Source organism: Branchiostoma belcheri, unplaced genomic scaffold, assembly GCF_001625305.1.
Source record: "Branchiostoma belcheri isolate BF01 breed outbred unplaced genomic scaffold, Haploidv18h27 scaffold124, whole genome shotgun sequence".
NCBI lineage: Eukaryota > Metazoa > Chordata > Leptocardii > Amphioxiformes > Branchiostomatidae > Branchiostoma > Branchiostoma belcheri.
In genome coordinates, this window is record NW_017802647.1 from 694,602 (window position 1) to 712,621 (window position 18,020).

The window sequence follows — 18,020 nt, forward strand, 5'->3', positions numbered from 1 at the left end:
GGTAAAACTTTCAAAGCCAATAAGTCCACATTGGAACAACATATTTTCATCACTTTTTGGTGTGTAGATACCTGAGAGACAGTTGTACATGATTAAATGCAAATTATGCAAATGAGGACTTAATTTGCATAATTAATGAGGAAGTTCTATAATTACAGTGTTTCATATAATGGTACTGCTATACATGTAATCTATTTAATCTGTGGCAGGCGGAACATCAACAGATACCAATTATGCAAATGATGACCTAATTTGCATAATTAATGTGAAAATTCTGTGAATCCTTATTGGTGAGTGATGGGAATTTTATACCTCGTAACATGTGTAAGTTACTTAAAGGTTTGCGTCGCTATGCATATATTATGTTAATGTAGAGGTTGTTTGCATAATTAATGAGGACAAAGCAAGCCCATATTTCATGGAGGTATGAGATCTCGGAACTCTTGTTTTACACATTGTAGACTATTTGCACTTTAGTCTTTCCAGCGAAACACTCATGCCCTGCAGTATTTACTAGTTTAGAACCCTTCCGACACTCATAGAAATCATTTCGTTTGTATGACATCATTTTTGTGCACAAAATTTTGTCTTCAACAAGGAACCTGAAAACTTGGTAATGTACTTCTTAGAAAATCCACACTGCTTTTCACTGAGATTAGACTAAGACCCGACAATCACACATTTCGGCTTCAAGGTGCTTTAAGATTGACTTCTCATACATGCCTTGGGAAATTTAAGAAAACTTAAGCTCACAAAGCCCTGTCTCCGCCATTTTTTCAGGGTCCCACCAGTTCGGGTCACTTTTAGGTTGATCAAATCTTGGTTTCACCCTGTCAAATCTATCAGCTGTAGTACAAAAATGCTGAGTGATTCCGTTATAATAAATCCATTATGATTTTCTCATCTTAAATACCTGTTGAAGTTATGATGATTCAACATATACACATGTGTACTTAGTAAAACATGTTACTTCTACATTATGTCTGACAGTCGTCTTGCCTAGAGCTGATACTAACATCGCTCTAGGGAGACCGGCGTTCCAATCATCCGTCGAGTGGAATGGGTCAGCCGGCCGTGGCGTGGACGGAAACACCTATTCTCACTACTTTACTGACCAGTGGGTGGACTCTGGATCCTGTCTCCACACGGAGTTCGAACACAACCCCATGTGGTGGGTTGATCTCGGACAATCGTTTCCGATTAACAGGTAAGTTTGGAAACCAACAACAACAACAACAAAAAAGAAACCATTCACTTCTCAAGCTTATACACCACTGACAAGTTCAGCTGGAAATACAACGGACCACTCATGGGACCTGTGCCGTCATAGCTGATATAATGTGTGCCCAAAACTCTAATGTAAATGTTCTTGTGTTTTTAACGCTGTCTGCAGGGTGGTTATCTTCAACCGCCAGGATCCCTGTTGTTGGGACCGAGTCAACCCCTTCAACATCCACATCGGGGAGTCCGGCAATGTCACCGACAACCCCAAGTGCGGAGGTGACCATCAACTCGACCGCGTGAACCAGCCGTCCATTTCCGTCCCGTGCCAGGGGATGACGGGACGGTACGTCGGGGTCCGTCTTCCCGGGTACCACCGAGCCCTGTCCCTGTGCGAGGTCCAAGTCTTTTCAGATTCAGGTGTGTCTTTTGTAATTACATTTTTATATGCCACTGTAATGATATTTGCTCGACAAGATTACAACAGCATCGATCTTTAATTTAAAATCTCCGAGTGACGTGATGATGCTAGTGCGGAGATTTTCCTCACATGGTGCCAATCCTGACCAGTACTAGTGTGACTCTTATTCGGTCAGTCTATGGTGGTACATTTGTGTGACCCTTATTCTGTCAGTCGTTGGTGGTATTATAGCTAATAATGTGTGCCCAAAACTCTAATGTAACTGTTCTTATGTTTTAACGCTGTCTACAGGGTGGTTATCTTCAACCGCCAGGATCCCTGTTGTTGGGACCGAGTCAACCCCTTCAACATCCACATCGGGGAGTCCGGCAATGCCACCGACAACCCCAAGTGCGTGTGACTCTTATTCTGTCAGTCGTTGGTGGTACATTTGTGTGACCCTTATTCTGTCAGTCGTTGGTGGTACATTTGTGTGACCCTTATTCTGTCAGTCGTTGGTGATATTTGTGTGACTCTTATTCGGTCAGTCTATGGTGGTACATTTGTGTGACCCTTATTCTGTCAGTCGTTGGTGGTATATTTGTGTGACGCTTATTCTGTCAGTCGTTGGTGGTATATTTGTGTGACCCTTATTCGGTCAGTCTATGGTGGTACAATTGTGTGACCCTTATTCTGTCAGTCGTTGGTGGTATATTTGTGTAACCCTTATTCGGTCAGTCTATGGTGGTACATTTGTTGTATGTGTGACCCTTATTCTGTCAGTCGTTGGTGGTACATTTGTGTAACCCTTATTCTGTCAGTTGTTGGTGGTACATTTGTGTAACCCTTATTCTGTCACTTGTTGGTGGTACATTTGTGTAACCCTTATTCTGTCAGTTGTTGGTGGTATATTTGTTACGAAACTACAGGAGCTAATTATAAGTCGTGACTTCCTCGTTTCGACAGAAAATTGTAAAACAAACTCCATAAAATAGTTCTAAAGGCCCATACAAAAATGTAGTTCTTTAGGCCTATATCAAAACAAATGGATTAGCTAAGTCGCACAGTAAAAGTTTTGGACCCAACGTTTACATAACGTTGCCAGTACATATATGTAACTCCAAGTTAGACGTGTACTTGGACTTGAGATTAGTCTATTTCATTCACCCACGCACTGCTGGAGGGAACGGCGGGCCCGCAAATTGATTTCAAGAAAATGAAGTTTACAAATACAAGATCGTTGATGACGCTCCCACGCGCATCATGATAGACAGATCAGCAGATTTCATTCTTCTCAGTCGGGTTAGGGTAGGAGACACGTGGCAGCGTCTTCACATTTTCGTCAGGTAAGCTACATGGATTAACAGCAACAAACGTACAGTATTGTTACAAAGTTTGTTGAGAAGGAAATCAAGAAGATAATCAGATACACTTATGCATGGCAGGTACCTTCCCTTAAAATTTCTGGTGTATGAGCATTTTACTTGTTGTCCAAATAATGTTTGTAAATGACAAACAGTTCTCCGTATTGTTGTACGGATTTAGATTCCACAAAGAGAGCAGAGATTGTAGGGATATGATTGCATGGCAGTAGTAAACACGCAACATGTTATAAACAAGCCCAATGGCAGGCAGATAGACAATCTAGGATTCTTCTTCTTTTTTTTACATGTGTCAACGCAGGAGAGCACACTACACCTTCAGAAACTTTACTATCAGGAGGCCAGAATGAAGCTTGGGTATTTTCTGGAAGGTATGTAAGTGTTTCTTACGAATCAAAGAATCATTTCTTGTATCATCTCTGGCCGGATGACTACTACATGTATGTCATCATACAGTATTTCTATACAGTTCTGCATTATTATGTGGTTTCTTGTTGTTTGGTTGGCAATATAATATCAATCGATGTAATGTGCATATATAAAAATCAAGGGATGGTGACTGTTCTATGCACGAATAAAAGAAAAAAATCGAACCACTTTTACATATGTTTAGATCATATCATAATTTTAGAAAAACACAAGGATCTAGTCAGATACTACACATATTAGAGGATATGTACGTAGAGTATAGCCTTTTATTTTACTTTGAGCAGACGTTGTCCAAGCATTGGCTGATTCTAGGTATTTTTTCTAATTCTTAAGGTCGAGGTTTCTGGTGAAGAAAAGCTGAGACGTCCTATCCAAGGAGTTAAGGAGTGATCAGACAAGATAACAAGTCGCTTTGTTGGTCTATCATGCTACAAGTGGAACTGATATTTTTTCATTAATTAGAACAAACGGAAGTAGTGTATTGTAATTAATGGCACCTGTATAACAAAACCAAATTTTGCTACTACAAACAACACCCAGCTAAGACATAAGAAGGTTGAGATGTTAAAGTTCTTGCTTTAGACGTTTGCTTTTTGGCGACGGATCAGGGACGGAGCCTTTTTTATCAATGTAGTGAATATCAACCAAATTCTTCACGAAATCGTTAGTGCATCTTGTCACATTCACACCACCATGCGATTCCTACAGAGATCTAGCCTATTTCTGATACCAATATTACGTATTGTCAGCATGCTTGCCGTTTTGGCTATGTTCTTTGTATCTTTAAACGCAGCAGACCAGGAACTAGAGCTTTCAAAACTTCAAGTTCAAGGATGTGATGTGACACATCACCCGTCTTTACCTATCGTATGTAGCATTTATTGCAACAACAAAGGCTTGACAAGCATTCCCACAGATCTGTCTAAGTCTCTGTTTGAGCTTCTGCTTCCTAACAACGCTATCACTGTCTTTCCGTGTACGGGTCTGGACAGTCTGTACAGGCTGAACCTACGGAACAACAACATCAGTTACGTGCCTTGGCACTGCCTGAAGAATATGACAAGGCTAACTGAACTAGATTTGTCCCAGAACCAAATTTTCTGTGTCAACTTATTTCCTGTTATGCCTTTCTTGACCGAACTACGACTCTTGAACGTTTCCTTTAACCGGATCTTTTCTTTGCCTTTGTGTGATCTTGGCATTGGCAATGCAAACAGGCCAACTTCACTTTCCCGTGTGATGATGGCGGGTAACCATTTCTGGTGCAGCTGTGAGGTGCTCTGGATGCTGGAAGTGGCGAAAAAAGTGGAACTGTGCCGTGGCCGAACCACCGTGTTTTGCACAAACTATTTTAAGGAAAACATAGTTGCAATCGATATGCTTAGCAAGCCTTCTTTGTTCCGCTGTAGTACACCTTCTTGGCTAGCCGGCCGAGAACTCCGTTCCCTGAATACCAGAGCTTGTTATACATTTGATAAGACATTACGACGACTCGTACCGCTGCACCAGCCAAAGCCATGTCGTTTAGACAACCCCTGTCATAAAGTTTACGAAAATCCATTTATTTTAATTCATCATAACGTGACCACATCTACATCGTTGCCGCTAACCAGTCGTAGGTCAGACCTGTTCCTTACGAGTACGTTCCCCACACCGCCACAGGCCAAAACGCGATCATTATCCCGAAATCTGAACGGTTTTTCTGACGGCATTAATTCTACATTGACCGCTATCTTTACAGAAACAAGTGACACTACCTTTAGTCCCGTGACACCAGATGTGGTGTGCAACATTTACTCTAGGTCAGTGTTAGCAACCGGACAGACCCGACAGATCCTGACCGATACAAACTCGACATTGACGCTTAACATGGCGGAAATGACACAGACCCTAAAGCCATCCCCACAACCTGTTGCCGTGTTGTCCGGATGGGTGGTTGTCATTGCAGTTGTTGTAATAATTGCTGGGATCTGTGGTGTAGTGTTTGCTGTGTATGTGGCAATGCGCCGGGGACAACCCTGTAAAAATGTCCCTATTGGTCACGTGAACAACATGGCGGCTGGCCAAGTTGCAAACAGTGTTCCTAGTCAGCAAGTTGCCAGACAGAACCCAGACGTAGACGGGTGTTGCGCTGGCGAGTCTGATTCCTACACATATGACAAGGCTTGTGCGATGTCGATTATTTTCGATACACCCCAATATCATATTGCGGAGCTGAGTGATGAAGACATTTGCAACGTAACAGAAAATGTTTCAGAAACACAGGACAGTGAAAACATCTATGAAAATAAAAATGTGTCATAGAGCGTTTTTATTCTACAGATGAAAAAAATGAATGATCAACTCTTTGTAGTCCATTCCGTTTTGTGAAACATGGCATCTTTTCCCACCACATTTAGTATCTTTTGGGAATGTCTTGTAAAATCTCTAGAAATCATTTTGGGTACGTGTTAGTACGTACATTTAGTAAGATTACTTATATATAAGTTTATGTTTAACTTGGTAATGATGCAAAGACCATTACGTTCTCTATGATACTGTGTCACACACAGCCAAATGATCTTGCAATAACATATATTCACATGCATTTGCGCTTATATAAAGAGATCTGGTAAGATTTCTAAGGCTATGTTGTTAATGGTGCTTAGACCATTGCGTTCTCTATGATATAAAAATGCTGTGTCAGACATGGCCAAATAAGCTTACTATAGCATTTGCGCTCATTTAAACAGACATCTAATCATCTGACCATGATTAACTGATTTTTTTGTAGATGTAACAGTGATAAGAGGAAAAAAAGATAAGGTATGTTATGTTGGTCCATCATGCCAGGCTGATAGCGTACTGGGATGGTTGACACGTAAAACAATTGGAGCATGGCTTCTGTCCTGTATGGTAATGATCTGTACTGTTGAATGTTAGTAACAGTATTCCGACTACTGCATGACAAGAGCTTTTTTACCAGTAACGTCGTGAGCACTTACTACATCCATCTTAATTTGAAGATTCCATCATAAATTACCAAAAGGGAAATTAGAGCCTGTATCAGTTGTTGAGCCATACAGCCACCACTGCATATGGTGGATTTTACGTTGTTGATGTAAACACTTTACAGTGCACGTTAATATTAATATATACCATCTTCTTGTGTATTCATGATTTGATGTTAACACACTTAAAATAATAACGTATGCATTGTCCTTGTACACCTTAATAGAACATACAGTAACTGTTGTTGTGTTAGTAACTGTGCTTTTTGAGACTTTTGATGTAAAACGTGATAGTTTGCAATATAAATCATTCAATTGATAAGTACGCTTTTGGTGTTGTGATGAATAGAATTTAAAAAAGACCGATAATTTGAAACGTGTGAAGCTCTTAACTCAGTGGATGGTTGGCCTAGGCTAATGTAAATATTAGAGCCCCGCTCAAGAAGTGCGTTAAGTCTAGCAGCATTAAGTGAGCGACTAACGCTTAGGAAAATATGGTTTATGTGTCAAGATGCCATTAGTATGAACATACGGCTGACAACATGCACGAATACCGTGCAAATTAGCCATCAGAGCACCCGGGGTATATTCATCTGCAGGTGTTAGTCAAATTTCGCATTGTTTTATTACTGTAGGCTTAATGTATCTAGATTATCGACTAGTTTAGAATTAGCGATGCTTGTCGCTGAACGGGTGGCTGCTTTAATATATTCCAATATAGACGTGTTGTCATCCTACCTGTCTGTAGATTTGTCTGTTTTACTCACCCACGCAGTACCTGGGGGGAATGTTGGCCCGTCAACAATTCCTAGAACCTGCAAAAGATAAGATTGTTGACGGAACGCCCACGCGAGTGATTGTATCCACCGTGTTACATCACGCTAGACAATCATACAAACATAGAAATCAGCTTGTTCCCTTCTCAGTCGGCAAGCGGCAGGCGCCACGGGAGGAAGCCTGCCCAAATCGCGCGATTTCTAATCGGGCTGACTGACTATAACCGGTCTCCTAGAACTAGTAGAAGGGGAAGGGGCCAATTACACACTGAGGCAGCAGCTTAAGTAAGAATATTTTCTTCAGGTAAGCTTACTGAAATATTAATGATTGTTCACGTTGTTTCACAGAAAGCTGTTGATGTGACCATTATCAGAAACGTCGAGAGAGCAAAATTGCAAACTATCGGTAACTGGTGTACCAGTGCTGTATTGAACGATGTACTACCCTATAGCTATAGCTAGCGACCATTCTCTGCGGGTTGGCTGTGGAGTGTTTCGGCCCCAGTTTGTTGGCACAGGCCTTTGCTGTCAGTCGATGTTTTCAGCAGATCTGCCGGACTTCCTAATACTGCCGTACCTTGGAAACACCTAGCTTGCGCTGTGCGAGAGTGCGAGTGTTGTAAAACATGCAATACGTTTTTGATGTATTTGATTGCATTGTTTCGACGGAGACACGTCCAGGAATATGTAGTTCAATTGCCATACTATTTCTCGATCTTTGAAATGGCTCGGCCGGGATGGAACCCGTGACTTTACTGTACCGATTACAGGACACCTGTTTATTCTGAGCATTTTTCTTCTTCAGTCTTTAGGATGTCAGAGCGCTTTCTGGCGAGGAGAACCTAAGCGGCGTCTGGGCCACAGAATAAAGCTGTTGGGGTGACAGCGTTCATAGGCAACCCAACCCACACTGACAGAAACAAGGACGTTTAAGCGCACAGCAAGACAAAGTGATACTAACTGGTATTTTAAGTGATTGTAAACAATAACACAATTTGTCTGCTGTACTGTGCACTTACTGCAGCGATACACAAAATCAATCTGCACACATAACTATCACAGATAATAATATTAGGATTATAGTTTTTTTGTTTTTTGTAGCAAGGGAATGTCATTCTTTTCTCCATGAGTTTGGATAGCACCACATTATAGACATCTAAACGGGCGTCTGATATCCCCCAGCATGCTTGTCGTTCAGATTCTGACCGTTTTCGCGGTGGTCGTAGCAAGAGAGTCCTCGGACACTGGACTTTCAACACTGCTATCGCTAGGATGTGACGTAGAATTTTACAGCTCTTTGGGTAGAGTATCTAAATTGACTTGTGATAACAAGGGCCTGATGAGTGTTCCTAACGAAGTTCCAACCGAAGTGTACGATCTTATTCTTCCCAACAACGCCCTGACTACCTTTCCGTGCGCGGAACTTGACTACCTAAAAACGATCAATCTACGAAATAACAGTATCAGTCATTTCTCTTGGAAATGTCTGAAGAAATTGCCGAATCTGTCTGAGTTAGATCTGTCACAAAACCAGATTTTCTGCGTTAACCTCTTCCCCGTCAAGTCTGCCCTGCGATTCCTACGACGGGTGAACATTTCCTACAACCGCCTCACGACCTTTGCTTCCTGTGATTTAGGAATTGACATGCTGAAGGGTTCATACAAACTACATGTATACACTGCGATCGTGTGGGGTAATCCTTTCCATTGTGATTGCGACATAGGTTGGCTCATTCATTTGGCGATAACGACGGAAAGGTGCCGGTACCAACAAACAAGTTTCTGCATTAACTTGTTTATGACTAAGACAATGGCATATTCAATGTATAAACACCCAGGCTCGTTTCGCTGTAAAACACCTCCAAATTTAGAGGGCGTAGAACTCTATAAATTGGATATCTCAAAATGTTTCCGGAAGCCCTGTCCCGCAGACACTCCCTGTCCCACAGCTAATTATGGCGCTCATCAGCCTAATGTCACCACTTGGTCTTCGCTGCCAACAACCCACAGCAGGGCAGAACTATCACGGACGAGTACACAGGCATTGGGCACGACAGAAATGACACAGGCACTGGGCATGATAGAAATGACACAGGCACTGAACATGACAGAAATGACACAGACACTGAACATGACAGAAATGACACAGGCACTGAACATGACAGAAATTACACAGGCACTGAGCATGACAAAAATGACGCAGGCACTTGACAAGACAGAAATGACGCAGGCACTTGACAAGACAGAAATGACACAGGCACTGAACATGACAGAAATGACACAGGCACTGAACATGACAGAAATGACGCAGGCACCGGACGCCACAGAAATGACAAAGGCACCGGACATGACAGAAATGACACAGAAAATATTCAATGGTCCATGGTTCTTATTTCCTATAGCAACGATGGTAATAATTTTACTGATGGATTTAAATCTTTTGTGTAGACACATTAAAATGAGATCTGATACACCAATGTAGACACAGAGTATATATGCCAATTTGTTAATTAACTTACATGTAGTCCCTTTCACTATCACCCATGTGAGGGCTTGTGAGGGAAATTCTAAAAATCGTTCTTGGCTATTTCCTGTAGAGAACGTTAACATACAGTGGAGTCGGTAACAGTCTAGCACTGTTAGTTGGTAAATAAAGCAAGGAGCAACTTGTAGTTTGTCATGTCAGTGACAGGGTGCAATCTTGGATTATAATATTACACATATGACAAAGACAAAGCTTATGCAATGTCGAGTATTTTCGATGCACCCCATCATATTGCGGAGATGAGTGGTGAAAACATATTGCAACGTAACTGAAAATGTTTCAGAAACACAGGACAGTGAAAACATCTATGAAAATAATGTGTAATGTGACATAGAGCGTTTTTATTCCTTCAAATAACAAAATGGATGATCAACTCTTAAAGACTCAATAGACCATTCAGTTTTTTTGAAACATGGCACCTTTTCACACAACATGTATAATCTTTTGGGAATTTCTTGTCAAATATCGAGAAATATTTTTTGGCTGTTAGTACATAGATCTGGTAAGATTTCTGGTAAGATGGCCAAATAAGCTTACTATAGCATTTGCGCTCATTTAAACAGACATCTAATCATCTAGCCATGATTAACTGATTTTTTGTAGATGTAACAGTGATAATAGGAAAAAAAGATAAGTTATGTTGGTCCTCATGCCAGGCTGATAGTGTACTGGGATGGTTGACACGTGAAACAATTGGAGCATGGCTTCTGTCCTGTATGGTAATGATCTGTACTGTTGAATGTTACTAACAGTATTCCGACTACTGCATGACAAGAGCGTTTTGACCAGTAACGTCGTGAGCACATGCTACAAGTAATTTGAAGATTTCATCATAAATTACCAAAAGAGAAAATAAGAGTTTGTATCAGTTGTTGAGCGATACAGGCACCACTGCATATGGTGGATTTTACGTTGTTGATGTAAACAGTGCACGTTAATATTAATATATACCATCTTCTTGCGTATTCGTGATTTGATGTTAACACACTTAAAATAATAACGTATGCATTGTCCTTGTACACCTTAATAGAAAATACAATAACTGTTGTTGTGTTAGTAACTGTGCTTTTTGAGACTTTTGATGTAAAACGTGATAGTTTGCAATATAAATAATTCAATTGAAGTACGCTTTTGGTGTTGTGATGAATAGAATAAAATCATTTGAAACTTGTGAAGGTCTTAACTCAGTGGATGGTTGGCGCCGGCCTAGGCTAATGTAAATATTAGAGCCCCGCTCAAGAAGTGCGTAAAGTATAGCAGCATTAAGTGAGCTCGAGCGACTAACGCTTAGGAAAATATGGTTTATGTGTCAAGAGGCCATTAGTAAATTAGTATGAACATACGGCTGAAAACATGCACGAATACCGTGCAAATTAGCCATCAGAGCACCCGGGGTATATTCATCTGCAGGTGTTAGTCAAATTTCGCATTGTTTTATTACTGTAGGCTTAATGTATCTAGATTCTCGACTAGTTTAGAATTAGCGATGCTTGTCGCTGAACGGGTGGCTGCTTTAATATATTCCAATATAGACGTGTTGTCATCCTACCTGTCTGTAGATTTGTCTGTTTGACTCACCCACGCACTACCTGGGGGGAATGTTGGCCCGTCAACAATTCCTAGAACCTGCAAAAGATAAGATTGCTGACGGAACGCCCACGTGAGTGATTGTATCCACCGTGTTGCATCATGTTAGACAATCATAACCATAACCATGATATCCCCCAGCATGCTTATCATTCAGGTTCTGACCGTTTTCGCGGTGGTCGTAGCAAGAGAGTCCTCGGACACTGGACTTTCAAAACTGCTATCGCTAGGATGTGACGTAGAATTTTACGGCTCTTTCGATAGAGTATCTAAATTGTCTTGTGATAAAAGGGCCTGATAAAGTGTTCCTCAATCAAAAGATAAAGGGTCAAGCAAAGATCATGTTTCGGAAAATTACTAACGTGTGTTTTCCTCCTAAATTGATAAAGTTGAATGATGACGATAGCAAAATATAGAATTTCGAATTCGTAAGATAAAAGCCATAATATTGATTAAATCATCTCATTTTTTTTCAGGCATGCATGTGTAATGATTGCCTATTGGCCTGTCGCTAATCTTGTGTTAACTTGATTATCGAATTCAAATTTTGCTCATGATTTACAGGTGCCACAGGCACATGTGCGTGAAACACGCCTTTCCAAGATGGCGAGTGCACATGGAAGGGAAGAACGAGCGGGTAAAAATTCCACCCAGGAAGACGCGCCACGTCCGCTTTGGAGGTAAGCTGTACTTTAAGTTGTCGTAGATACTCTCCGGACTCATTGTAGATAAATCTTATTTCAGTTAAATGAAGCAAAAAGATAGAATTTCGAAAATAGGTTGCGGCAACTATCCCCCACGAGTTAACGCTGTACTAAGTTAAGCAACCGCTGGGGGCGCATTTGTGTGCTCAAGTGAATGTATACTGTATCTCCAGTCATGCCAGTGTTGGATAAAAAGGCACCGTGTAGGCCAAGCCACTAATTTTAATTAGTGACATAGGTCAATAAACTATTCAATGAGGGTAAAATCAATGATCCTGAAATAGAAGCACACTTCTCGTGCAGGTTTACGAAAAAATACTACTGGACAAAACCTCCGGCTAAAGTATACGACCCCGGTGAATGGTGCTCTACGTCACTCTCTATGTCGAGCTCTTATTACGATTATAGAAATTTTTGACTTCTTTCATATCAATTGCTGATGATAAGATATCCCTGTATTTTTAAGCGTGAATAACATACACAAAGAGACGCGAGGCCAACCAAATATCAACCCGTGCGTACAAAATGTAGTGAACAGTACACCAACCGCAACCTTATGAGGTGCAGTTTGTAAATAAACCGCTGAGGGGCGCTAGAACGTGTGACCTCTGACCTAGTTTCTGAAAGGTGGAACGTGCTTTGTTGGTCCTGTGTATTTTGGTCAAATTCTATGCGTTTCAACGTAAAAAAAGTGTTCCGAGGCCAAGAGCAGGCAGGAGGGACACGATGGAGCCGGTTTTGCAGAGGATGACATGGACAAGGTGATAGATTTGGAAGGAGGGGAGACAGACGACTGGTATTGAGTGGGGAGGGGGGCGGTAACAGAGTTGTTTGTGTATCAAAGACCATATCCAAGGTAATGATATACGTCACATAGTGCTCAGGAAGGTAAATTTGTCGGTAGAAAAGACACCGAGAATCCACCACAGGTTTAAAGTACTGCAAGAGAGGCGGTGCCGCTGTTGTTTATCCTGGAACAAGTCAGGACTTTTCTATGCATATTAACCAGTTGTTGAGCGGTAAATTATCCCAAACAGACTCTCTAACTTGACTTGTTAAAATCTGAGATTAGAATTTTGATATTTGTCGTGTAAACCTAAGAAAAATTCATGACAGCCAACAATACCTGAATATGATGATTTGTATGCCTTGTTGCTGTTACTGAAGCTCCTGCATGTTGTTTATACAGATTCTCATGATTTAATTCATCACAGAGCTCCAAACCAAGGGAAATGTTTTCAGAGGTACCATTATGTAATTAGTTGTTTTTCAGGAACACAACTTCACAACTTGGGAATAAATATCAACAAATGACGGTGGCATTGTGGTCCTGGGTTTCAATCCCTTGCAGGTCTGTAGAACTTTCATGAAGGGGCATCTTAAATTTTCATGTGTATTGTCCTTTCATGACCGTCTTGTTGATCATGTTTCATCAAGTTGAAATCTTATGTTTAAAACCGAAGGATTTATATATAACATATTTGCACAGTTTCTTCTTGCTCTTCTTCTTCTTCTCCATACAGACCTCAATGACCAGAACCAATGTTGTGCCTGTTACCATGGTAACTAGTGTTGGGATGGGTTACGTCATGTTACAATTTTATAGCAGGAGAGATTTAGACTCCTGTCTGACCATATACATGTATATGAATGTGTCTGAGTAAGAATTAACTAGTAACAGAGCAGACCATGTGCAAATTATGCATTTGCCTTGCAAATGTTACCTTTCTAGAACTTTACAAGTTGATATAATTGCATGTGTGCAATGATTGTTAAAAATGAACTCATTACAATTTCATTGACACGTTTGCTCGTGATTATGGTTTACACTGTATTTGATATTGATACATACAGACACATGTAAATACATATTTGACATGACCTGTTTTCTCCATATCTTTTATTGCCGTATGTAGAAATTATTGCCTAATTGATGTTTTATTTCAGTGCATATGAGCTTGATCTGTTTTTCAATGTTCATGAACTGATATTTGATGTTATGCTATCTAACTTAGCTCATCGGCTTTAATGAATGTCAACATATTACGTTGTTGTTTGGATTGTGATACCTTATACACTTGTTTCAACTCACCAACAATGTTCCATGTACTCTTGCCCCAATGAAAGCAGTTTTGTAAGAAATGTTGTGAATGTTTTGATGTCATACGTGATATGTGAACATTGTAAATATTGATGTATCCTTGGTGTATGTACATGTAAATTTGGCATGAGATTTTTCTGAATGTTTATTTCTTTTACACCCTAGCATATGGAAAGCTGAGACTGTACCTGACCATGTTCCTGTGCACGTGTGGCCTGTCTGTGTTCCTGTCCATATTCCCAGAGCATCTGTTGGCTATCCTGTGTATACCTGCCCTATTCCAGGAGGATTTGCCTGTGTGTGTTCCTGAGGGACCTGTCACCTATCTATGAGACAAGAGAACATCGGACCATGATCGTGAGTTGGCTTTTATTTTTAGAACTCTTTCAAAAATGGGGTGTGCATGCCGCAATGCGTAAGCACTCGTATTAGATTTGCATAATGCGAAGTCAGGTCTTTATGACTAAATGTTGAACCTAATCGTTGCATTATGGGTAAAGCGTTACCTGCATGTATGAAGCGTAATACCGGGTCGCTGCTTTGCATACTTTTGCGCCTTGCCATGTGCATTTTGCATAATTTGAATTAAGTCAATGTGTTAAGCATCCAGTCTGCACAAATGAAGAATAGATCGTGGCCGCTGCCTTCCGAATTCAGCGCAAAGCGTAATCGGGACCTCCCATGCAAACCCAAAAAAATGACAATGAAATATGTTGGAATAGGGCGATCTCTGCAATCCTCTATCTTAATTTTTAGTTCCAAACATCTGATTATCCAAACCGGCCCTCTCTACTGTGTATTCATTGTCATTTTTGATTGAAAGAGTTCACATTTTTATACTAATATCTAGTTTAAGTTTGTGACTAATATTTGTATGCATAATATGGTGTAGAACACAGTACATTTCCCTACTAAGGAAAGCACTTGTAATATTGTCTGTTGTTTCATCCAGTATAGCAATGGGATATGTTTTCAAATTCATTTGTGATCAAACTGTTTTCCCTGAAAATACTTTGGTCACATAATGGTTGTTGGAAATATGTCCTATTTCTTTACAGAAGAGGGAAAAGGCAATGTTGTACTTTCTTTCTGTAGTGTAAAGTGTACTACAGGTAAGCTGTGTGTGATGTTTGAAAGGGAGAAATTGAGTTATGAAATCAGCGAAACAAAAAATCATAAAGTTAAAGTTTTCTTTTCGTTAGGATTCTATAGTCGGTGAAGGTTAGACATCCAGATAATAAGATATGCCAAAAACACTCAACATTTTAAAAACAGTCAGAAGTTTCAGGTAACACCCACTACCTTTCGTCAGTGACTCTAAGAGAACGCAGGAGAAATGCAGGTTTATAATAATTTTTTAATTTTAAATTCTTTACATGTATTTGCAAAATCACGCCCGAAGGCTGATTGCTTTACAGTCAAAGATACTATTCGGTACAATACAATAATAGGAGACAGACAACTACTGTCTGGAAAAACGTATACTTCTACTACTACACTTGCTATTATGAGGTTTGACTTCTTCTTTGAAGGCGATGGATAGTGAATAGTCCCACATTATGCGTAATGAGTGGGTTTTGTGATCTTAGTAGAAACATAGTCTTTTGATGATCTTCTAAATGAGGAAAGGATGGAGAAATTGTGGTTACTGTCTGAAATAATCTGTTTCTGTCGGTCTCATAGTGAGAACACTGGCTAACAAAATGTGTAAGTGAAGACAATTCTGTAGCATTCTAACAGTATAACTAAACAGTACATTGAATAAGATGTAGATATAAGCACAGTGAGAGATGTTAACACTTCTAAACAGTCGTATACAGTGAGAGGTTGACACACAATTAGGATTACTAGCCAGCATTTCACGGAAGTTTAGGTTGTGTAGCTAACTAGTACTGTGAACAGGCAGTCAACTTTTGAATTCAATCATTGCAACCACATATATATATATATATATAGTTTAAAAAGTACTGTAAACAGTTTCAGTGTGACACAGGTTGCATTTAAGGGTAGTTGTAAAAGAAATAATCATTAAAATGTAGAATCTGATGTAAGTATATATAGTGAAAGAACTTAAGAGGCAATAATCTGAGGAAATCATAATGTAGTTTTGTTTCGCTGTTTTTTTTTAAGTCTTGTAGAACCCAGACTTTGTTATAACTGTTGATGGGCTTGTGGCAATACTAACCTCCTGTTGGAAAATTCAGGGCTCATCTCATGTTGATCTAGTAGAGTTTGACAGTGATGTTTTGCGCTGACAGACTTTATTTGATGAGCTTGAGACTTACTATGGCCTGGATTTTGGAGCAGGAGGTTTGAATTGTTACAATATGTTAACAGTGATAAACATAGTTTGATTGAGAGTTTATATAACTGCATGACAAAACACAATTCCTCTCTTTCCATATGTTCTGTCCTTCCAATTCTTGTCCATGGGCTTAGCCTGGAGGAGGAACTTCTGTCCCAGGGTTCAAACTTACACATGCCTCGACTCTGCGTAGTAGACTTGTTGACGAACAACTTTGTCTGTCATCAGGCCTACTATGCTAATGGAGAGCTTTGTGGATTTTTTAACGGAAGCTTTGTGGATTTTTGTTACCCTGGCCCGGAGGTTTTCTCCTCCAGGCTTCGACGCTAGGTTTGGTTGCTTGGTGTATATAGGCCTGTTGTTTAAGTTCTCTCACCTTTCCAACACTTTGAACCCTTACACTTAAATTTGGCAACACTTTCTAGTTCAATTTTCCCACCAAAAAACTTTTTTAATTGTCAGTTTTGACCTGATGAATTGTGTGAAAGATATTATGTTGAAATCCTGCCTGCCAAAAAACACTTAGCATAATTGGGACTCTCAAGTAGATATTTAATTGGATTAAAGTTTTCCCGCCAAAAAACTTAGTATATGGGGATCCTGACCTTTGACCTCTACTCACTTTCTCTGAACACTTAGCCACCACACTCCTACTAGCTACATCAAACCAAGTCACACTGTTCCAATGCTTTGGACCTTTACTGTTACACTTACTTCTCCAAACACTTTGTGACATTCATGTCATGAAACACTTAGTTACTTAAGTGACACTTTTCTGCCAGAATGATTGTCACTCTACTCGTCAGTCAATTGCACAGGAATGCTGGTGTGTCGAAACACCGTGTCTCCGCAAAGACATCCCCAGGGGAGCAAACTTCTGTGCATTGCTGACAGTAGAATGACAATCATTCTGGCAGAAAAGTGTCACTTAAGTAACTAAGTGGTCTGACATAGCATGAATGTCACAAAGTGTTTGGAGAAGTAAGTGTAACAGTAAAGGTCCAAAGCATTGGAACAGTGTGACTTGGTTTGATGTAGCTAGTAGGAGTGTGGTGGCTAAGTGTTCAGAGGTCAAAGGTCAGGATCCCCATATACTAAGTTTTTTGGCGGGAAAACTTTAATCCAATTAATTACCCAACTGAGGGTCAGCATTAGCTCAAGATTTGGGCAAGTCTTCAGCTCAAAAACAACAATTTTGAGGCAATTTGATGTTCAAGGCAAGGTCCAAAGCGTTGGAAGAGGAGCACAGAAAGGGTACAATTAAAATGCAGAAGATAAAAGGCTAAGGTAAGGAAAAAAAGTTAAGTGGAAAGGTGTGAAGCATCAGAAAAAAGTGTGATGTACGGTACAAGTATGAGCAAAGTGTTTGGGGAGTGGCACGGCTGGAAAGGAGTTTGATGGGGGTGATAAAGTGAAGCATTTCAAATTGAGAAAGATAAGTAAGAAGGTGTAAAGGAGAAAATGAGCGTGGTGGTCTGGTATTCTTTTCTGTGACTAGGCACAAACAGCAAATTACCAGCTTACTTGAGACAATTTGGGGCTAACTGGAAAACATTTCAAAACAGTCTGGATTAGAGCTG

The 18,020-nt window shown here is 40.2% G+C and overlaps 3 protein-coding genes across 3 annotated transcripts in view; all 3 read left to right on the top strand.

The window, feature by feature from the left end:
• Window positions 1-2,427, top strand: part of LOC109463272 — a 22,734-nt gene extending 20,307 nt beyond the window's left edge. Inside the window, exons 5-8 of the mRNA XM_019760013.1 lie at window positions 991-1,207; window positions 1,394-1,641; window positions 1,934-2,032; window positions 2,405-2,427. Of these exons, the coding sequence (XP_019615572.1) occupies window positions 991-1,207; window positions 1,394-1,641; window positions 1,934-2,032; window positions 2,405-2,427 (587 nt within the window). The remainder of the gene's footprint in view (window positions 1-990; window positions 1,208-1,393; window positions 1,642-1,933; window positions 2,033-2,404) is intronic.
• A 1,341-nt stretch (window positions 2,428-3,768) lies between these two features.
• Window positions 3,769-5,836, top strand: LOC109463328. Its single transcript, XM_019760101.1, has one exon. The coding sequence runs from the start codon at window positions 4,126-4,128 to the stop codon at window positions 5,734-5,736; it is 1,611 nt and encodes a 536-aa protein (XP_019615660.1). The 5' UTR covers window positions 3,769-4,125; the 3' UTR covers window positions 5,737-5,836.
• A 2,360-nt stretch (window positions 5,837-8,196) lies between these two features.
• On the top strand, window positions 8,197-10,823 carry LOC109463283. The gene has a single exon (XM_019760024.1). It carries the CDS (start codon window positions 8,382-8,384, stop codon window positions 9,678-9,680), a length of 1,299 nt encoding a protein of 432 aa, XP_019615583.1. The 5' UTR covers window positions 8,197-8,381; the 3' UTR covers window positions 9,681-10,823.
• Window positions 10,824-18,020: the final 7,197 nt, after the last annotated feature.